The 23,513-nt window shown below is 42.8% G+C and overlaps 1 protein-coding gene across 5 annotated transcripts in view; it reads right to left on the bottom strand.

The window, feature by feature from the left end:
* PLEKHA1 (pleckstrin homology domain containing A1) overlaps nucleotides 1–17,773 on the bottom strand; it is a 29,797-nt gene extending 12,024 nt beyond the window's left edge. For 4 of the 5 annotated variants that reach the window (XM_068198264.1, XM_068198260.1, XM_068198263.1 and 1 more), the window contains exons 1-4: nucleotides 17,630–17,773; nucleotides 3,303–3,463; nucleotides 1,896–1,952; nucleotides 1,109–1,154 (exon numbers count right to left, since the gene is read on the bottom strand). In XM_068198264.1, coding sequence (XP_068054365.1) covers nucleotides 1,109–1,154; nucleotides 1,896–1,952; nucleotides 3,303–3,443 — 244 coding nt within the window. In that variant the 5' untranslated portion in view covers nucleotides 3,444–3,463; nucleotides 17,630–17,773. Of the gene's footprint in view, nucleotides 1–1,108; nucleotides 1,155–1,895; nucleotides 1,953–3,302; nucleotides 3,464–17,401; nucleotides 17,539–17,629 lie in introns of those variants that run through there. The other variant, XM_068198261.1, reaches the window with a different exon arrangement.
* Nucleotides 17,774–23,513: the final 5,740 nt, after the last annotated feature.

Here is a 23,513-nt window from a genome sequence, read left to right as displayed (position 1 = left end):
TCTTAATTTCCCTAAGCAACAAGTTTTATACCTGGGAAGTTCTACAATTCCTCCTTTTAATCCTCTGCCCAGAATCTGTTATCCTTTGTGACATCATGAACATGACTATGGTCACTGATTTACTTATTTAAATTTTTTTTTAATTGCTGAGAAAATCAGTATTAATTACTAAGTATACGATGCACAGGACCAAGCAACTTTAAGACAGCTACAACACAAATTTTATTTTACTTCAGTGACTTGGCACAGAAACATATTTTAATGAGTTTATATCTCTACCTCACAACCCCTGGCATCCTTTATCCAAAAAGGACAAACACATTTCAGTGTAACGGCAAAAAAAAAAAATCATGGCTAATTCCTGAAATAGGTTTTACTGTGATTAAAAACATCTGAATATAAAGACAATAAATTTATATTTTTCCTCTACAAAGTATGAAAACTCTCTAATAAATCAGAGATATTTAAGCCAGCATCTTGGATCATTAAGGTGTTTTAGAGCTGGCCCACTGACAGGAGAAACCTTACAAGTGCTGAGGACAAAGCCCTCCACAGATGAGCACAGGAATCTGTAGATGGCACTGAACTGACACATCAGGTACTTGCCTAAAACCAGGAGGAGCTTTAGGATTATCTAAAGCTTCAGTAAATTTTAAACAAATTCAGACCTAGAAGTCACCCCAAGAATTTTTTTTTGTGCAGCAACTGAAGCTGAAATTCGACTTAAGAGAATTGGCTGACAGTATTTTTAGATCAATTAAATCAACTCTTTCATCAGTAAAACAGATTTCAGTAGTTAAATTTCTTGTCTTCCTAGCTGACAGGCAGGCCACGTTTCTGAAAACAACTGTCATTACTTATTAATGACTCAAAAATTTCAGACATCTGAAAAAACAGCTCTCACCTACTCCTCATTAAGCTGCAATATGAAAAAACACAAAAACACCTTATGAGGAAGCCAACCTTTCCATCATACTAAAGAAGAAAGTGAATACAAGCTATTTTTTAAACACTACCAGCTGCAGCTGGTACCAGAACTGCAGAGCATTATCCTTGCTCCAAATGTCTGAAGAAGGCACTTGATGCACACAGCACATGCCAAACTTACCAAAACAGAACTCTGCCTTTGGCCTCAGCTTAGTTGCATCGCTAACCTAGAAGGGAAATTAAGATTATAAATGTCACAAAATACACATCAGATACCACAAGTTTTATTCACTTTCAAGGGGGTGAATTCAAAGGTTAGCAGCACAGCAAGGTGGCTAGGCATAAAGAGAACAAAAAACAAACAAAAATGAAAGACAAACAAGGCAGGTGGGAAGATGCAGTATTGACAACAAAAATGCAAAGGGAGAACAAGAAATCAACAGAGAGACAAGAAAAGGTCAAGTATTTTTGTCCATTTCTTTGTTAATGCAGTATCTGCTACAAATTTAACCACAGAAACTCTCTTAGTTCACAGTTCCCTTTCAGACATATTTAGAACTGACTGTGTACACAGTGTAAAGAACTAATAATTTTTAGAAATTTTTCTGTCCCGTCTATTAAAAGTCATTATTACTTGCATGGTATCACACCCAAAGATATCTTCCCCTTTGTAAATGGCCTGTCTTTTCTCCAAGACTAATGGGAATTCAAATTCTCATCAAGAACTGAAATGTCAGTTTTATGAGCACAAAGAGCTGCTGTTTGAAATCACGAAACAAACTTAGACAACACAGTAATTAATCTGTTCTTATTCTAACCTGAACCTATTGAAGTGTTGTAACACTTCTCTAATTCAGGAGTATCACAGGAGCAAAAGGAGTAAGTGGCATTTAAATGTCTCTGAAGATGAGGCCCTTGGTAGTTACCACCAAGAATTTAATGAGTGTCTCACATATTAATTATCTTACCTTTGAAATATAGGTAAGTTTAATGCACCCAACAGGAGGAGATCCAGAGGGAAGATTCTGAAACAAATCACATATGTTACAAACTGAAACTAGTTTATTCTCATGCCACAGTCAGTGTTTATGCATAAAAAGCAAGTAATTCTACAAACAAAAAGAAAATCCTACATATTTTTATAGACAATGCACAATGTATGCTTGAAACAGGATCTAAACTACTTGTTTATTATACACACATCTGTTAACTAAAAACAGAAAGACTGCTAGAAACAATACAAATAGTAATTGTTTCAGAGGTTTATGTATTTTACTAGAGGAAAAAGGATTCTTGTGGGTCTGCATCCAGGAAATCCGGAAAGAATACTTTTTCCTTCACAGATGTTGGAGTCTCATGTACTTTGACCAGGGCAGGAGGAAGGGACAAGAAGTGACATTCCTCTGTTATGTCAGATACTTCAAAGGCCATCTCACATATTTTCCAATCACTTCAGGGATTCAGAAAGGCCTTCACATAGCTACAAGAACTCTGCAGTTCTTCCAAATTACAGCGGTGGAAGAAAATAAGAAGTTTCAATTTGCCTCTTGCAAGAAACCCTTTCATTTGTGTGTGTAAAATAAAAGACCTAACCGAGGCCTGGGTGTGCACTGCAAATATCATTAAGTCTTAAAACTTCTAAGGAATTACAATTTCTACAGCACTTCAAGATTTTGTCCACACGCCCTGAATTGCTTCTTTTCACTCGGCGAGACCAAATGTTTGAAGTCTGTGTTACTTGCAGAAATTCTTTTTCTCCTCAGTGAGAGCTGCTAAATGCTTCAGTCACAAGTCACATCCATCGAGCTGCACTTCATTTACATTTTGTTTTTGCTGGTTCCTTTGAACAGCAGACTCATGGTTTTTAACTCTGCTGCTCCTGGCAGAAGGGTACATGGATATTCTTCTGGCAGGCAGCTGTCAGCTGACCTGGATCCTATGCTCTCACTGCCCAAACCTTGAGCAATTATCTGCTCTTCCCTCTGCTAGGAAACACAGGGATGCAGGCACACTGTAAAAGTTTTATCTAAAGGCTGCTCCCCATCCCAATGGATACAAGCTGTCCTCACTCATATACCACCCATGGACTGCAATTGCAGGGTTCATTAAAAACTGCTTTTCAGTGACTGATTCTGTTCAGGGAAAGCAAGAAAAACCACACGCTGCCATGTAAGGTTAAAGGTGAATTAAACACCAGGGTGTGTGATTTGGCTCATCTGGTTATATAAAACTGATTTACAATTATTTCATTTACACAATGATTTTTTCCCCCCAGCTTCCAGGTCCATAATACTAAACCCCACTTTTCTTTTGCCAATTTGTTAGAAAATCCAAAATTGAGACAAACCAGGAAACTCCTGCCAGGATCAGCTCACCTGTGGGTTATCCATGTACCACACCAGGCTGTCCTCCTGCGTGTCCAGGATGAAGTACCGCCGCAGGAATTTCCCACTATTCTCATTTTCCTCAATGTCCAAGAAACCACAGATGCGATTCTGGCGATCCACATAAGGCATTTCTGACCCTGGACATCACACTGCACAACAAAAAGCACAGGAGGTAAGCAAAGTTCCTTGTTGCTAATTTTAAGACTGCTCTGTGCATGACATTTTGAGCAGTTTCAATCAGTAGCTTCAAGAAGTTTCTACGGAAGGGTAAGCGAAGCGTAGCTGCTCCCCACACCACCAGCACTGAATTTTTAGACAGGACTTTCATACCTTGCAGCATGTATTTAGCAGATCCAACAGCCTAAGTGTAAAGTTACAAGTGGTAAGCAGCAGATGAGCATCAAGACTTTGACAAAATCACTGAAAAATAAAGGTTCTCCTTCACAACATGCACAGAATTGAGACAGCAGTGGGGTTACGCTTCCTCCTTTGACATTGCCTCTCGTGGCCAAGAAAGAATCTTTGTCAGGAGCTCCGCTGCCCAATGCAACTTTTCATATCTAGCTCATGCAAATGCAATAAGAAAGCTTTTAGAAACATCGTTCTCATTTTTCTTCTCTCCTACAAAAAGCACTGCACGTCTTGCTGTGTCTAAGAAGATATCTTTTCATTCCTATACGTTAAATAGGAAAAATGAAGCTGTATGTGCACCAACAGAGATGTGAACATCCTCTACTCATGGTACTGAGGTCTGAGTGCACCAGGCTTTTATTTTGGCTTTTGTTCTGGGCGGGGTTGGGAGGAAGTTGGGGTCTTTTTTTTGCTTTTTTAGTTTGTTTTGCTTAAAAAAATTAAATTAAAAGTGGCATTGTGCCCACCTATTACCATTTTACCATTCACCTTTTATGGATCTGCCTTTTGCATCACAAGTTTTGCTTCCTTTTATTTTATAGGACAGTCGTTTTACTTTAAGAGCCAGCCTTGTAAGACCAAAGATAAATTTGCATACTCATCTAAAAATGATAAAAATCAGCTTGATGCCAATCTTTCCCAGGGCAGGAAAGAAATGATTCAGTCTTCACATTTTGTTACAAAATTCAGAAATAGTACAGATCCAAAAATACTAATGTAAGACATAGAAGGTTGAAGCATTTCACATTTTTCATAATTTTCCAACTTTTCCAGCTTTAACTGTGTAATATGGAGTTTCATTTTAGCATTTCTTTAAATTCTTTACCTTTAAAGCTTTTTTAAGGTTACTCAATTTAAATACATTTACATACATATACAATGAGACACACATCTGATAATTATTTGTAATTAGATACTGATATACCACACAAAAACATGAGACAGTTTTTCAAGTGCTGCTTTGGGGAGAGAATCGGTATTTATTTTAGGGACTCAGATATCCACTTTTTTTTTTTGGGGTGGGGGGAATCAATATACAAATATGTAAATGCGTAATTGTATTTACAGCTGTCATTTTATGACTAATTAGAACACTTATTCTTCAATAAAGGCAGAAAATTTACTTAGGTAATCTAAATTTTCTTGGTGTGTTCCTCACAATTTAAATATCACAGATCTAGGTCAAGTTCTGTAACCAAGTTATATTTATAAGGACCACAAAAATAAACACTTGAGCACTCAGGATAATATCATTATTTTAACAAACATTCATCAGTAATTCAACTGAGGCTCTTGGGATCACTCCACACTGAAGCAACATCTCCCTATAAACACATCTGAGGGCAAGCTCAAGGGTAGCTGTTCTCTAAACTACACCTCTAATCTGGCAGAACTTGGCATCACACCTTGTTTGCATTTAAATGAATATAAAAATTGCCATTTATCAGTATTGTCCTAATTTGTGCCAGGTGGTCCCTCTACAAAAATCATCCAGCATTTCCAGAACACCCTTTAGGCTTCATAACAACAGTTTATGAAGCCCAGAAAAGCCCTGTGCCTAAAAAAAAAAGCAAATATTGGTGGCTGGTTTCCTGTCTGAGCAGACTTAAAGCTGTGTTCTCTGCAGATGTGAAGAAAATGAAACAAGGAAAACTTGTTTTTGAAACAAGATCTGGATTGATTAAGAATCCTTGAATAAAACCAACTGAATTTTCAAAGCACTTTCCCCCATAAGAGAATCTATGTTTCAGAAAACCTTTCAAGGAAAATGAAAGGAGGATGCTCATAATGCTCCATTATGAACATACAATTAGCTAAAGCTGAACTACTCCAATACTTGAATTATTTTTTCCAGGGCAGAAGACAAAACTCAGAAGCTTTTTCTTATTTGTCAGTAAACCAATTCTCACAGAAGGAAAAAAAAAAAAAACCAAACCTAAATTAATAAAGATTCACTACTTCAAAGTACTACTAGCTAATTTCTAACCTAGAAAATGATACTTTTTGTACCTACTCTATGCTCTAATGAATATACAGCATAAAGTAACACTAATGTAAAAATGTAAATTGTATAATTGCTGTTTCCTTCAAATTAGTTTAAAATTCCTCATGGGATTACAGTCTACAAGACTGATGGTCTTAAAGAATAAGAGACAAAAAAAACCCTCTTTAACTTTAAAATAAATTGAAAACTAACACAGTATCATATAACTGTTTTCCATTTTTAAAAGCCTGCTTCCACCCATTACACCTTGGCAAGATTCCACTGTAAATTAATAGCAATTCTATTCAACCTTCATTAATAAACCACAATTTGCAATGCACATTAAAAAAATAAAATCAATTTGTGCCTTTCTTCCAGTTACTAAAGGGACTGAACACATGACAAAGCCACCACCGTGATCCCCTTCCTGACAACTCTAAGCAGAGCCAAAAAGCATTGATGGAATTGCCATGATTCACACAAGGAACTGCAGAACTCTTAATTCCTCAGCATAGGAAATCTGGCTGGAAGACCACTAGCCAAAGAATTCATCAGAACTTCAACTTAAAATGTCTTCAGAACACAAGTCATAGATGTTTCATGCATAGATGAGATTTTTCATTAAATTATTTGAAGCAATTATGAAACAAAAATCTCCAAGCCTGTACATTTTACAGCATTATTACATACACCCTTAGTTATTTTCTGCAGCACAGAACAATTAACTCTTCTAGAATGAAGCATTATAAAAAGATTATAAGTTCTTAGGAAGGCTGAAGATATCAAACCTGTTACAGATCACATACAATTTCATTTTATTTTGCCTTCCCTCCCTGCAGTGGAGATGTGGGTCAATGACATTGTGCTACTCCAGGAAAAACATCTCTGTGGCCCATTTCCTCCTGGTTCTTGCCACAATCCTCCAGAAACAAAGATGTTCTGGAAAACCCATTTTGTGGTGTATAGTAACACTCTGTAAGAACTCCCAGCTCCTTAAAATTCTTTCCTGGAGGGCTGTGTTATAATGCAAACAGGAGGTGTCACTTATTTTTGAAGCCTTACATGCCTCTTTCCAGCAGCAGGGTACTAATTTAGGAGGTCCATACCTCACCAGCCCAGCTTCTCTCAGATTTCCCCTCTCCCCGCTCTTTTCCTCTGAGGTACAACACACAGTGACATTCCCCAACATTTATATCCCACCCTGAGGGCTGCCTGGCCTCCTGGGCACCTCTATAAATAAAAATCCCAGATCACCTTCCCCAGTCTCACTGTAAATGCATGACTGCACAAGCAGGACCTGCAGAGGCACATGAGCATCTCCTTTGCACCATTTATAACATACAGCTCAAACTCTCCCACATTAATTCCTATTTTTAGCTTCCCACCAGCACCTGTTCTTGAGTTCACCTCCATTACAGACTGGTTGCAGCCTTCATATCTTCAAGTACAAAGTCTAGACAAGACTGAAGTGAGGTGCCAGATAATATTTCTATGGCCCAATCTCTCCTTGACTTGATTTCCACAGGTAGGTACAAACTATGGACCACTGGCTGATTAAAGCAAGTGGAATTTTGTCTTCATAAAAAGACCATGCAATAGGCTTTGAACTATGATGGAAGAGTTTGATTAAGAAACACAAGAAGGACACTAAACACCTCTTTATTTTACATGTCTTTTCCCCAAGCTTCAGGTGTATTTTGTTACTTTTATTTCTTTAATTTAGAGGAACAGTTCTACTTCTTGCTCTTTTAACATTTGGAACTTTGGATTTAACTCACCCCAGGAGATGACTTTGGGGTTCTTTTTCTATCAGCTAGGAAGATTAAGGAACATCCATTACCTACTTACTCATCCCTATGAAATGAAGAAGAACACTCATACACCTCCACTTGATAAATATAAAATGATGCCATGAGTCATGCCCACCCCTCCTCCCCAGCTCCCTTTTTAAGCTCTGCTGTTTACAGCAGCTCCAGCAGCACAAAGGGAAGGTAAAGCAGCATCCCCAGCGATCTCCAGTCTTTCCTGCAGTTCCAGGGACAGCTTAATTAGTGAGGGCTCCTGGCTTTTGCCTAGGCAATTACTCTCAGCTTCCTGCTGTAAATCAGCTGCTCTCCAGCTGGTCATCTCTTTTACTGACCATTTACTGCCTCCCGAGGGGAAGGGATGAGTTCAGACTGTCCTGCTTATCCCCTGAAGAACACTGCAGTGAAAGCTTTCCTTCTTCTGTACATCCAGGACAAGGAAAGGGAGAGGGGAGGAGCAAACTCCAACCCTAAGACAAGCAGCTCAAAGCAGCCTCTGAAAACATGTCACATAAATCTTGCAGAGACAGTAGTTCAAACCTCTTTTTATTTCCTTGAAAACCTTCCAGCACAGGGAGCCCACCAGAGAGATAACTTATACGATGAGACAATACTGTAAATCCCTGCTCACCTTTCATACAGCTTCCAAACTACCAAAACACAACAAAAATCCCCCACAAACAACTAATCCAGGAGCTGGAGAGGTGACTTGGCTGCAATTCTTTTGACAACAAGAGATAAGTCAGAATTTATAGATTTAAAATTACAAGCCCAGCTTTTTAATTTCCCAAAGATCCTCCACTGCCTCATTTTTGTCCTGGAGGGTACAGCAGACATTGGATATTTCTGTTAACAGAGAAGACATGACTTGGATTTGCCAGCAGCCTATGATACTATGATCAACCTTTTAACTACATCTAAAAATGAGATCTGGAAGTCTCCAGGGCACACTACCCCCTAAATTCAGATTCCCATTCTAAAGTAGTCAAATAGAAGGAAAAACCAGCTGCAAAAGGCCAGTATTCAACTGGAAAAAATTCCTAAGCAGAAATCCATTTTCCAAATTAAAAAACCTTTAGCACAAGAGGCATTGACCTCTCCTATCCCTGACCAAATGTTGAGGAATGTCAAAAGATACACCCCTCCCCCAGCACTTAATCCAACTTCCAAGCAGACCACAATATAGAAAATTCATGGTTGCAGTGCTGAATCATCTAACAAAACCAGCAGCCTTATCTTGAGCTCCAGTCTTATCCAGCTGTGATTCAGTGTTCGAAATGCTGATCTGCTGTTTTCCAGGAACACTCGTTAAATCAGGCTAAGCCAACCACTCCCATCTCTTCCAGTGCACCTCAGCAAGTCAAATGATAAATTTTATTCAATGTTACTTTCACCTCAAGGAAAAAAAAAAAATCAGTATGTTCCAAGGGAAATCTGGAGTTCTGTGGAAAATGTTCTGGAGTTATCCGAATCCATCATCCCCTGGTCTATTTCAAATATTGCTCTAGAAGTTCCACGATGGAACAGACTGGTACTTCCTCAAAAATTTCTGCAGAAATTTCTCTAAGTGATGTTTCCTCTTCTGAATGGAACTATTTTCCTCCATTTTAAGGTATTTGCAATAGCAGCCAAAGGCTTTGGGATATGATGGAATGAGGAAATGCACTGCACACATGCAAAACTCCTCTCTATCACCGATCTTTTAAGTCAAAACAACAACAACAAAAAAAAACAACCTCACCTATTAATGGTTTTTGCCCAGCTAAAACAATTATTTTAATTGTCCCTCTAAAGGCACTGAGCTAACACAAATAAAGGGAAGCATCCTGTGCAACAAGGCCATTATAAAAAAACACTCTTGAAATTAATCCATTAATAACTTATGAGTGATGACCAGCTTTACAAGGCAATGAAGTAAAATAGCAATGCTGAAAGACAGTGACAGAATTTGTTCAATAACACCAAGTCTTTACAACAGCCAGATGTAATTTTCATCACTTTATTTTAAGCCTCTGCATAATATAGTTACTCAAAATGAGATGAATATGTTCAATAACACCAAGTCTTTACAATAGTCAGATGTAATTTTCATCATTTATTTTAAGCCTCTGCATAATATAGTTGCTCAAAATGAGATATAACCAGAGATAAATACAATAAAAGAAAACAAAATACAGTTACTCTAATTCACTTTGACTTATATCTCACACAAGCCTTAAAAAAAGTTTTTAAATGCTTATCAATTTCAGTTACATACTAGTTAAAATCTTTTAAAAAATGTAAGTTCAGAGTTGATTCATATTTACAATTATTGTAATTTTTTTTATCGGCCTTTTCAAAATTTTAAATGCCACCTACAAAGCTCCAACTATGACAAATGAGGTCCTTGTTCTCAAGGATGCTTAAATGCTTAGTCTATAGAAAGTATCCATTCATGACAACCAAAACAAATTAAAAATTAGGCAGGAAACAACCACATTACTTGCTAGGATTACTTATTATTACTAGTTAGTCACCTGTTTAATTTCAATAATCAACTAATAACTGTTTCATCTAGGCCAACCACTCCAAGCACTTAAACTCCACACACTCTCAGCTATTTCAAATTTCCATCTAACTCAAACTACAAATCCTGCTGAAGCTTATTTGACTTCAGGAAGTCCAATACAAAAAGAAGGTGAGGCTGTTTGAATAATGAAGTTTGCCATTTTTAAGCCAGTCTTGCTGATTTTCACTCGGAATCCTGGGTATAAACTCAGCAGTACAAATAAACACAAATAAACACAGACCTTCTTCCTGGGAACTATGTAAGAAATGGAAAGGCCAGCTGCTTAGGAAATCAGCAATATCTTCACTTTTCACAGAATACTCTTATGCCGTTAGAGAAAGGGCTGTAAATAACTGATTTTTCAGTTCATTTCAATAACAATAATAAAAAGAACATTATCAGGTGAATATTTGATTTGAACTCTTCTACAGATATAAAAGGATTTAATGAAATCAAAGCACACAAAGTGAGTGAGTGATTAGCAGTTTTGATTTTGTAGATCTAATTTAGCAAATTCAATGCAAAACAAAGAAAAATGCAATGGTTCACCTAAATCAAAACTTTGGAAAGGAAAAAAGTCATTGCTGCTCAATTTTCACCTATTTGAATATTTACAGTACCGACCATGTTCATTTCATTGTATAATCCACTATGTGGGTCAAAATTCCTTCTACTGCAAAGATTTGATATTTCCTCCAGAATCCAGCTCCCTTGTCAGTTATATCAGAACTACACAAGGATTTCCAGAGATTAGGACTAATCTCAGAGCTCTTCAGTAAGTGCAAGTGTAGTGAAAGCTCTTCAGGCAGAACAGGGCTTTGTCTGTCTCATGTAAAACACCCAATGTGCATTTACAGATGCACAACTCCTGTTTACCAAGGTGGGAGGGGAAAATTAAGCTGCCATCAAATGGCAAAGTTGCTGGGACATTACCCTCCCCCTCCCCTTTTTTATACACATTAAATAAAGAAAATCAAACCCAACTCTGGCATATTTAAAAGAAGTCTCACCCAACACACAGATAAACCCCACGAAGTTTATCTGCTCTGCAGTGCCAGGTTTTGTGGCACAGTGCCACATCACTCACAGCACATCACTCACTGTAAATTCTCACAGAATTCATTTCCAGCAGCCTTGGAACCAAGCCATGAGCACGGGGAATTGTCCTCATGGCAGGTACAGCCTATGCCTGGTTGTCCTTTCTGCCTCACCTTCCTCCTCATTTGTGGGATGACACCAATACCAGTTACTGCCCAGCTGCTGCTCTGCACTGACAAAGGTGTTTCTCAAAACCTCACTTATGGTGTGTAGGGAGAATAACACTCCTCCACCCACAAAATAATCCCAAAAGTACCAGGCAGGCTCCTGGCATTTTGTGGGACTGCTGTCTGACCTACAATGAGGTCAGACGGCGAGGCAGAAACACTCCAGAAGAATCCCAAGTCCTGTGTACATCCAGCAAGCCTGGAAATCCTGGATGTACCATGAGCATGCAACAGGCTGCTTTTCAACACCCTGTACTGCTGCCTCCCACAAAAAGGCAGCAAACAGACTTCCTGAAGGAATCATGCTCCTCCACCCAAAAGTCAGGGCACTAGCACGAAGTAGGAAGACAGTAGAGATAAATTACAGCATCTACAGTGAACTTGATTTAAGGAAGAAATACAAGAAAAATGATAAAAAAATCAAGACAACCAAACCCTGAAGTCCTGAATCAGCAGACACACTTTTAACATCCTTTATGTTACCCAGCCTTCCAGCACTGCTGTACAATCAGGCATGGTCTACCAGATCTAGGAATAACTTGACAGCTGAATTATTAGCCCAGCCTAAGTTCCCATTTGTCATTTTCAGCCTCCCTAAAGAGTTAACCAACATCTTTTGAAGTGCAGTTTTAAGACTCTTACAACAAACCTGGCATGTAACTGTTTTAGTGCTCAACAGAAGAACACTTAATTAAGTCACTAGTCTGAAACAAGTTTCAACACATTTTCTTGGACATGGGATGTAAATGTGGTGGGTACCAAAGCACCCAAGGAGAGCATACACATAAAAAAAATTACATACTAAATGAATTAATTTATCACCTATCTGTCAGTATACAGAGACTGTTCCTGGGAGTGTAAACTCTCAACAAAGAAAATGTGTTTGCAGAGCTTGGTAATTGAAAATGTAGACTAGACAGCAATTTATAGCAATGACAGTGCCCTATTTTCAACAGAAAAATTTTAAATCCAAAATACTTTTAACTCTATAACACTATTAAAGACACTGCTCATTAGAGGCGGCTACAAATTCTTTTTCCCTTTGGGGGAGTGGAAAGCTAGAAAAGCTCAACCACTTTCATATGAAAAGTTAGTAAATCAGGTCCAATTTAATAGGTTCTGCTTACCACGCCAGCAGAACAAATGAGCTAAATTAATATCCAAAACATCTGGATGCAGTGGTTAGCTAGAATTAAAAGCATCTTCCAAAGAAGAAAACAGCCAACAAAGGAACAGAGAAAGCTTTCCTGCTGTCCCCTGTGCGGCAGAACCGTAACATAAAAGATTCACGTTTGTGTGGGTATTTTAAGCATTGTTTTAAAATTCTGTTAAACAAACAAGGCCATGCAATGCTCCTTAAAGTTTTAAGGATTTGCTTTCTCTAAGTGACACCAGAGATTTCCAGTCGAAACCTTTTTTCCGCTGTATTTTTCTGGTTTTCCTCCTCCTGCCTGGAGGGTACCCCTAGCTTGTTAACTTGGGCAGTGTCTTCAGCCTCTCCCTCCCAGCACTAGGGAGCTCTGTGCCCCACATCAGCACCTGCCCTGGCCACATCCAGCCTGCCATACCCTGACCACTCCTGTGATGCAGAGCTGCTGCTGCTGCTCAGCACTCTCTGCATGAGAATGGAGGGACACAGCAGCAGCTTGTCCCAGGCCACACAGGAAGCTTTTTGGCAACACAGTGAGCTGAACCTGTTTCCCAAGTCCCAGAGCAGCAACCTCACTATTGAACCACCTTTCTTCTACATAAAATACCTGAAACTATTCAGATTTTAAGGCAAAGGCATATGTTCAAACCTGAAAACTGTTTAAACTGTTGAATGCCACAAATGTCTACCAGACCTGCAACTCCCTACTTGTGCAGATAACATCTGTTAAGAGTAAGTGGCTCATACAGTTCTGCACCAGAAAGCTTAATAAGTTCCTTCTCCAAGATTAAAGAAACACCTACACATTCTAGATGCTTCTGCAAGTCCCTGGAGGGAGAAAATGCTGCTTAGTGCTGAGACAATGAACCAGCTTCCTTCCTCAACAGCAACAAAACCCTGCTGCTTTACCTAGCACTGAGAGGAAAGCGTTATTTATAGAACTGAGCCCTATACCAACACGTACCTAAATACTTCTCACAGTTAGGGTACAGCATGAATCAAGATGACCTTAGACCTATATATTTTCAAAGTCCTAATTTGAAAGATCAGTGTAAGAGCAGAAAAAAAAATTGAAGCAGCTCAGCCATATCCCTCCATTCCAATTAATTTCAGTGATTCTCTGCATTGAAGTATAACTTCAAAACCTGAACCATTCTTGTCACTCAGACCTCTTCAGCAGGTGACTTTTTTAAAGCAGTTACATTATTTTCATACATCAAATAAACTCACTAGGATCATGATATCTAGGTTTCTTGTATAATTTTATAAATCATTGACAGCAATGCTTCTAGCCATTTGCATTTAGTCCCACTGCATTTAGTTTCAAAACCAAAAGAATACACGCACTGACTTTTGTGTTTCTTTATATGATTTCCTCATGAATTCTTAAGCACTTGTTCCATGCTGTAAAAATGTTTTATGCTAAAGCCAGTTACCTAAATTCCCATTTTGGCAGTGAAATAACTTACTATCCTGTATTTTCATGCAATTATACAACTGCACAAAGGTTCACTTGGCTGCAAACCCCAGTAAGTATTTTCTAAGACTGTTCCTATTGTTTATAATTATCAGTGGAAAAAAAAAAAAAAACAAACCCTGCCAAAACCCATCTTGCAAGACAGATACATGCTCTCATATCACAAGCTATTGTTTGTCTAGACACTGATGCAGAGCTGGATACATCCAAAAGCACAGCAGAGCATGCAAAAATTCTCATTAGAACATGTACTCACTCCCCAGCACTGCTGGTTTGCTGCACTTTGAAGGAACTGCATTTACTATGATAACTGTCAGCTTAAATAACCAGGAACAGTCAGTAATAAAGACATCGATGGAATTCTAAATCTACTAAAATAGATTAAGAATTTTGCAGGCCTGGCAGTTTGGGCTACATCCAACACTGCACTGGAGACTGTGTTACAAGCAGAGACCTGTTCTCATTTCAGTAATGTCCTCAAGTTCTTTCTAATCTGTTACAGTCAATAAAAACTGACTTCTGCACTTCCTCTCTTCTACACCAACTCTCTGACATGCCATCAGCCTTTATTTGAGCTGAGATAGCTCTGCTGCCTTCTGGAACAAGCCCCAGCTACCTGGAAAAAATGCCTTTTCCTGCATCCAGGTCTCTTCCTCATGCACATGCCTTCTGTATTCCCCATGTGTGTGTCTGCCTTCTGTCACTCAGCTACTATTCCTGAGGAAAAATAAATAAAGGGGGAGAGAAGGAGGAAAAGGGAAAGCATGAAGATGCTGCCCATTTTCTTTATACAATGATTCTTCTTTGCCTATTCTCTAATTTGTATGAAAGCATCTGCTCCCCTGAAACATCTCAGCACTGCACTACACCTGCCAGTGACCCACTGTGCATCTTCTGCTTTAATTTCACCCTTAAAATGCAGAGCTATGCAATGGAACATCAGGCCAAATGTAGTTTTAGAGCAGAGAGATAGCTCAAGAAAACAGATGCCTTTAGAATTTATGAACTTGGAATTAAATCTTCTACACTCGCAAAAATCAAATCACAACGCTTGATAACTGCAGATAGAACTCAGTGAGTCACACAAAGGTTTGGATTTTATGCAAAGCTGACTCCAGCAGTGCAGCACTCAGTGATGCCCAGGACACATAAAACCCCCACGTATTATTTCTTGAATTATCACTTTCTGCATCAGTGCTTATCTATCCCTGAATTAAAAATTATCCTCCAAATATCAGCCAGGCCCAGCATCTCTCCCTACCACAAAGAGATTTCAGCCCACTTTTTAACACTTCCCCATGTGACAAAGGGGAAAGCTGCACTTCTACACTTCTGTGCTTCACAAACCTGACAGCTTCACGCATTGTTACTGCTGTGACTCTCTCATCTAAAAATAACATGTAGGAGGAAACAAGACTGAATGGACCTAAAATGCAAGTTCACTGTTCCATAAGGCAGAGTAACTCATGAGAGAGCAACCACTCAGCTACCACACACACTTCCAGCTCAGTTAGGATTGGGTTTGTGCTGCATCAAAATGAATGCAGCTCAAATATTAAAAAAAAAAAACCCAAAACACAAAACCCAAAAAATCCTGTTGATTTGGTTTCAACAGTGAGAAGCCACTCCTCACACAGCGTAGGCCCCAAAATGGTAGGAGCAAATACAGCTCTGTCCTGCAGGGTCACGTATGGGATTGGGTAAGGAGAGAAAATTTATCTTTATAGACATTACAGCCTCTGCCAGGGAAACAAAGAATTTGTCAGAAGGCATCAAAGAAGTCGATGCTGTTCAGCTTGCTCTATGCCTAGTAGCCTCTTTAAAGGTACTCTGCTTTGAGAAGAAGGTGAAGCATGGAGAGATGGAGGTCTTAAGAATATAAAAAAATTTAAAAGATTCCACCTCTCAGCTGTACTCAGGTAACACCACCCTGCTGATGCCAAATTCAGGTGCCCAGTGTAACAAATAACTGTTTCCCCACTCAAAGACTCTTCCTTCTGCTCGATTATACACACAATACTCTGCTTAGTGAAAATGAAGACATTTTTCTTACAGAAGGCCTCAAAGCAGCAGCCTGCCAAAGAGAAAATTGCTGTCCTCTTGATGTTACTTTGCAAACATTTGATGCACCAACATAATGCCTTTTATGAAGGTCATGCATTAGTTCCTCCCAAGGGAGCTGCACAACACATACAGAATTTAAGTCTGCACAACACACACAGAATTTAAGTCCACGTTAAGTCCAGCAGCATGTCAAATGCCTATCTGGAATTCTACAGGTGATAAAAACCGCGCATATAACAACAGCGGTTACAGATTAACGCTCGTTTATAGACAAGTTATCCATTTAAAGACACTTTGTCTCAGTAAGTAACCAGCCCCGGTCACAGCTAAGCCAGAGCCGGGCTCGGAGCGTGCCAGCAGCCCGCCCCTCTCCGCAGCTCAAAGCGAACCCGGCGCCGCTCGCCGCTGTCCCAGCCCCCGAGCTCTGCCGGGACGGGGATCCCAAAGGCGCAGCGAGCCGAGGCGGCGGCCCGGGCCGCCCTCACGCACCGCCGCAGCGGCACCAGCTCTGCCCGGTACCACCGCTCCCGCCCGGTACCACCGCTCCAGCCCGCCACCCCCGCTCCAGCCCTGTACCACCGCTCCCGCCCGGTACCACCGCTCCCGCACTGTACCACCGCTCCAGCCCGGTACCACCGCTCCAGCCCGGTACCACCGCTCCCGCCCGGTACCACCGCTCCAGCCCTGTACCACCGCTCCCGCCCGGTACCACCGCTCCAGCCCGGTACCACCGCTCCAGCCCGGTACCACCGCTCCCGCACTGTACCATCGCTCCAGCCCGGTACCACCGCTCCAGCCCGGTACCACCGCTCCCGCACTGTACCACCGCTCCAGCCCGGTACCACCGCTCCCGCACTGTACCACCGCTCCCGCACTGTACCACCGCTCCAGCCCGGTACCATCGCTCCCGCACTGTACCACCGCTCCAGCCCGGTACCACCGCTCCCGCCCGGTACCACCGCTCCCGCCCGCCACCATCGCTCTAGCCCGGTACCACCGCTCCCGCCCGGTACCATCGCTCCCGCCCGGTTCCACCGCTCCCGCCCGGTACCACCGCTCCCGCCCGGTACCACCGCTCCCGCACTGTACCACCGCTCCCGCCCGGTACCACCGCTCCCGCACTGTACCACCGCTCCCGCCCGGTACCACCGCTCCAGCCCGGTACCACCGCTCCCGCCCGCCACCATCGCTCCAGCCCGGTACCACCGCTCCCGCCCGCCACCACCGCTCCCGCCCGCCACCATCGCTCTAGCCCGGTACCACCGCTCCAGCCCGGTACCCCGCTCCCGCCCGCCACCCCCGCTCCCGCCCGGCGTGCTCGCACGGCCGAGCGGCGGAGGCAGCGCACACCGTGACGAGCGCTGCGATCACCTCTCCTTTTACCTCCGGGGCCGTGACAGCGCCCTGCCCGCGCCACCGGGGCACCCCGCACCGCGCCGGCCCCACGGGCAGAGCCCCCGCGCCGCCGAGCGCCTTCCAGGGAAAGCGGAAAGGAAAAAAAGGAGGGAGACGGAGCAGGACAGTGCCCTGCGCGGTCACACACCGGGCAGGCGCGGAAGGAAGGGCATCACCCGGGGCGGGCCGAGCCCCGCCCCGGGCCGAGGCACTTACTGGAGTGGTGGCAGTGCGGGAGCCCCGCGAGGAGAGCCGGGCGCTCCCCGGGCCCGCTCCCGGCCCCGCTCCCTCGCCCCGCACCGGGAACGGGCTGCTCCCGCCGCCTCCGTCCGCGCCGCCGGGGCCCGCACTGCGCGTGCGCCGCCGCGCCACCGCCCGCGCCGCCCCGCGGCCTGCCGGGACATGTAGTGCGGAGCGGAGGCAGGGGCGAGGCGCGGGGCATGATGGGAATTGTGGTCCAAACCCTGGGATATTAACCGCGTATTTGATGGAGAGGCCGCAGCAGGGAGGGAGATGGTGTGTGCTTTGTAAAATTCTTCCCTGGAGGGTGAGGAGGCCCTGGCCCAGAGAAACTGTGGCTGTCCCATCCTTGGAAGTGTCCAAGGCCAGGTTGATGGGGCTTGGAGCAGCCTGGGGCGGTGGAAGTTGTCCCTGCCCATGGCAGAGGGTGGAAATTCACGGGCTTTGGGTCCCTTCCAACCCAAACTGATTTGCGATCTGTGATTCTGTGAACTGCCATTCACCACCCGCGTGATATTTGACAGGCCAGTTGCCAGATTCTGCACCTGGGATGGATCAGCGCTGGATGTCCGGACGGGTTCTGGGATGACGCTGGAGAGCAGCGCCCTGGACAAGGACTGGGGGGTCCTGGCTGATGGCAAATTGAGCACGAGTCAGCAGCGCCCCTAGAACACACAGCACAGCTGGCTCCCCTTACTCAAGGACATCCTGGAGCGAACAAGCTTTAGGGATGCAGTAAATCGAGAGGCTGAGATATGTCTGTGTATACTTTGCTAACGTGGCAAAAATCTCGAGGTCTGTGTATCCCTCAGCTGAACTCTCTTCACCTGCAGGCTCAGGTGCTGCCTCACAGCCTCTTGCCGTCGGTCCTAGCAGCAAATGACAATTTCCCGAAATGATGTTTAACCAGTTGTACCAGGAAGTTACTTCTTTTCAAAGCAGATATTAAATTTATACTGAAAAACTTAGTGTTTTCTGAAATAGCAAAGCAGATGTGTTTTTTCTTCACTTAAAGCAGTGATACCTCTAATTATGGAAATCATTTGAACTCTGCCGCTGCCTGTAAATGCATCTTTGTTTCAAGCTGGCATGTAACAACCCTACTTCACAGTGAGACAAAAGCTGTAATCAGAGCACAACAATAAAAGCTGAAGTCAGCCTCAAACAATGCCGCACCATCCCCATGGCAACTTTTCCCTATCAAACCCCGCAGAGGTCACACACTCTGCAGCTGCACGAGCCAGAAGCTTTTCAGTTTGGACTTCATTCACAATTATTCCTACATTTTTTTTGGTCCTTTTTCACTTAACAGTGTTTTACTGGAGTTCATACCAGACAATTAGCGGTGGGCGGCAACCACGTCTCTCCCCCACTGGAGTTCCAAAGTGACATTTCCCATCCTTGACGGGACTGTGGCAGCGATGAAATGACTGCAGGATGTGTCCTGCCATCACAGTGCACATGGAAGAGCCTTTTACAAAATTGTACACCCTTTCTGCACTCAAAAGTCCATGCAGTCAAAAGCCATTCCGCAGCAGATGGAAACTACAGCAGCCTGCAGTCTGATATGCCTTAACTTGCAAATATTTTCTCCAGCCTCCCACACAAGGTTTGAATAACCATGTATTCTGACAGTAGGACTCAGGAAAGGCTAAAAAGATGGTTACATTTAAAAGAAGGAGTGTATTTTATTGGAATTTGGTAGCAAAGCTCATGTTGTGCTTTACCATGGCTTCTATCATGGAACACTACTGCAGTTTGCTTTTAGGATGCCCTAATTATCCCAATTTAGTGAGGAGAGATTCAGGTGTATAAAGAACTATTTTTACTTAAACTGAGATACAAACACTTTAAAATAGCTACATTCTGTCAGCTGTGCTGTTCACACAAGTATTTACATGAAATTCACATGTGGAGAACCAAAAGATGAAGAGTTGTGAATCTTTGATGTCCAAGACATAACTACAGTTATCTCTAATGCCCCAACTTAAAGCAAAACTTGCTTTCAGTAGAAAGCCTCTCATAGTTCTAGTGTTATGAACTGTAGTGGTACAGAGGCTACTTAAAGCTCAGCTGAGCTCCCTGGCTGTGAAACAACTCCATATTTTTCAGCTTTCCTCTCTGTGGAATGTGCAAATGCAACAGTTGAGAGTGACTGTGATGACAAACAGGTAAACTTTGGGTGTGAAGTGACTGGGTGGCCCAGGGACTTTCCTATTCTGCACTACAGAGCAGGCACACAGAGATTGCAAAGGACAGAATCTATATTTTACCCCCTGTCTAAAAATATTCAAGCACAAGGTCTGCACTGGCTTCTTCTCCATGCAATGCCACTTGACTTCAGTGTAGAAATTGGTTCAGAGCCCAGTATATTCCAGCAGAAGTATGAGACAGACACTTATTTCCTCTCCAGTTGTCTCTATTCATAGTTTTCAAACACTGGCAGGTATCCCCACAAAAGCCTTCATGGCTGGCAAAAAGTGTTGGCAGGGCCCTGCTGTGCCAGTCCTTTACTCAGAACCTGCTTGTGATTCTTGTCACTGAAACAGGTAGGAGGGTTTGCACATCAATTCCTGCTGGGATTTCAGTCACTCAGAATACAGATTATAGTAAATAGCATTTGGTGAGTGACCTGCAGCAATGTGCACCATTAAGGACAAGTGTTTATTTCACAAGGTGTAGAAACTCCCAGAGGAACAGGAGTACCAGGGGAGCAGCATGTATCTATCCATATAAATGCAAACACAAAAGTAGAAATATGCAAATCACATACATATCTTGTAAATGTAAATACACAACTTGCATGTCTTGGCAAAGAAGTAGAAATATCCAAAAATTCCGAAATACAACTTTCTAATTGTATTTTCATGATGGATAATTTTACCCAGCAGAGGAAGTTCAGCAAGTTTATAGATGTGCAGAAATAAAGAGCTATGAACAAAACCTCACTTCATTGCTCTAAAGAAATTAATTCGGCCTGGGACAAAACGGTTTTGTGAAAACTAACAGTTATGTTGCCGTGGAAAACAGGAAAAAGGCCTGGCCAGTGAATTACTGAGTGCAGAGCAAAATGCTGTCACTATATTCTGTTTTTATGGCTTCAATATTGCAAATTCCATCCACATGCAGTATGCCTCCTGTGCACTATTTTAAGAGGGGTGTTGCTGACCTCAATGGGACTGCTTTTCATGGAGGCTGTGACCAGGCAAGGTCATTACTCTGCTGACACCTTCAGTGCTAGCATCCAAAGAAAGCTTTTCAGCCACTAAACTCCATCCCAGAGGATGAATGTCTGAGTTTACTGCAGTGGCATGGGGCTAATTAGGTAGTATTTATTACCTAATTAAATTATTTGCCATAACGGAGAGAGAGAGAGACCAAAAATTCTCCAAGGCTCCAGCCAGAGTGCCCTGGGGAAGAACAACCCTTGCTGTCTCAGGGTTTCCAGTTCTGAAACACGTGAGCAAGACAATCTCCGAGAAACGAGGTTGTCCTGTCCACCTCAGGAGTAACCCCTTGATTTTGGCCAGCTGCTGAAGCTGGAGAAGGGGACACTGATTCCTGAGCGAGCCGAACAGGTAATGAAGGACCAACAACCTCTGCACCCCTGCAGGTGAGCAGCTAAAGCACCGCTGCAGGTTTCCCTGCAGTCAGTGCCTTTCAGCAGAGCTTTGCCTCTGATGGGCACCTTGAGGGCAACGCAGACAAAACCTCCCCGTGCCTCCATCCCACGGGGAGGAAAGGAGCAGCAGCTTCAAAATCCCTGCACGTATGAGCAGATATTTTCATTCAAAAGCTGCTTTAAAGCATATTTGCAATAGGCATTTTAAGGCTAAAACTTCATCTCCTCTGATGAAATGATGTCGACAGAGCTTGGAAATTTAATCTCACGTGGAGGTTGAATTGGTTCAGCTTCAGCTGCCAGTTGCTGGGTCTTGTTATTAATTTTATGGTAAAGTAGAAAAGCATCCTGACGTGGCTGCTGTGCATAAGCACTGTTACACAGTCCTAGAGTGATCAAGTAATTTCCCTGCCTTTTAAATACTCTGTTTTTCTGAAAGCCATATTTAAACACCTTGAGTTTGTTAGGAGATTAATATTCTTATGTTGCAGTTGTTTTCCTCATTCCTATGTGCATAGCATTATTCTAAAATACATATGGTAATTCCCCATTTTCTACCAAACCGTGAATTTTTGTTTTGCTTCCATCTTTCTAGATATAAAGTTTATTAGCAAAAAACAAAAAAGCCCTTCTTTTCGCCTTTTGTCTATTTTAACCTAAAACCATTCCACATTAAAAAAAAAAAAAAAAGTGAATTGTCTTTAAAATACAGTGTCCCTGCAATAAAAACATTGAAATGCTTTCATTTCATTTCAAAGCTTAAAAGATGAGAGCTTAATCTTCTTCAGAAAAGGGCGTATTCTGCACTGAAATGTATGCAAAGAGCCCGGGGGGGTTCAGCTCACCCTGCTGCTGCAGTCAGGTCAGGACAGTGCCTTGCTGCTGTCATGGGGCAGGATGGGAGGCAGAGGCTCACTATTTTGTGTGTTTTATTTGTTTAATCTTTCGCTATGCACTGTGTTACAGAGGTAATTTACATTCATATTAGCCAGTACAGTGCAGAGTAAAGCTGGGGGTTGAAGCTGCTCTCGTTTGTGCTTTTACCAGGAGCTATAAGATCATACTTTGCTGCAAGTCCCAGTCCTCAAAGGAGAGGAGATTGTACTGGATGTGCCTTTTAAGTTGTTATAAGCCATGGTTTGACTTGTATTTCACAGGAGCATCCACAGCAGGAGCCACCTGAACCAGGGGAAGAGAAGCCCTACAAGAAGCAGTTGCAGGGCAGCAGCGACCTGACCTGAACTGGCTTTGGGGCACGGGAACTCCCTCCAGCCTCTCCTGTCCTCAGTGACCACCAGAACAGATGGAGCCCAAAGTCATGCACTAAATCAATTAAGCAGGCATGCTTTTACCCTTTGGATTCCCTCCCCTGTCCCTCTGGTGGGGAGTGAGCTGCGTGGGGCTTGCTTGGTGGCTGGGGTTAAACCACGACAGAGTGAAAGGAAGAAAAGTTTTATCCAGTTACAGCAGGATCCCAAAGTAAGTGGCAATGCCCTGCCCTTGGCACACCCCTGGGCCTCAGCTGTGGCTGGTATTGCCCAGGCTGGGGAATCCCGTGGTGGTGGCACTCTGGGTTTCTCCACCCAGTCACAGCAGTGTCCCAGGGGGTGCCAGTGCCACTGCGGGTGCCACCAGCCCTCTACCCCTCTCTGGTACCCCCCTATGGATGTTCCCCACCTGTGGGGATGCCCACACAGGTGGCCTTGGCCAGGGTTTTTCACAGGAAGAACAGCTCTGCAGGTGGAGATCCAAGAGCTGTGTCTGAAATGTGGTGTTTTATACCGGAGGAGGAATTACAGGGACTCGGTGCAAGGTAAAAACTGCCACAGGCCTGTGGCACACAGGACAGCACCAACACAACCTCAGCTGATAATTTCAGATGGGGTTAACATTTTTCCCAGCCCACTCTTGCCCTGGCAGGTGCTGTGCCAGTTCAGGTAGCACCTGGAACTCTGAGCTGGCACAGAGGTGGCATTCAAGCCCAAAACTGGCACGAGCTCCAGAGAAAACACCTTGGCTCATCCACTGGCATGTGATTGTGTCACCCACACAGCCATTAAAAAAATGTTCAAGAGCTGGAGTGTATGGAGGCTCTGGTTAACAGCTAGCATTGTAACTTTTAAGCTCATAAAATAAAGTAAGCTATTAATAAAAATTTATTTAAAAGATAAAGATATATCTATAAAGTCCACCATATTGCATTATACAGCTTGAAGCAGATAGCAAAAAAAAAAAAAA

This window comes from Anomalospiza imberbis, chromosome 8 (assembly GCF_031753505.1).
Source record: "Anomalospiza imberbis isolate Cuckoo-Finch-1a 21T00152 chromosome 8, ASM3175350v1, whole genome shotgun sequence".
In the NCBI taxonomy this organism is placed as follows: Eukaryota; Metazoa; Chordata; class Aves; order Passeriformes; family Viduidae; genus Anomalospiza; species Anomalospiza imberbis.
The sequence above is the reverse complement of the archived record's forward strand: the minus strand, read 5'-3'. Positions and strand labels throughout refer to the sequence as shown.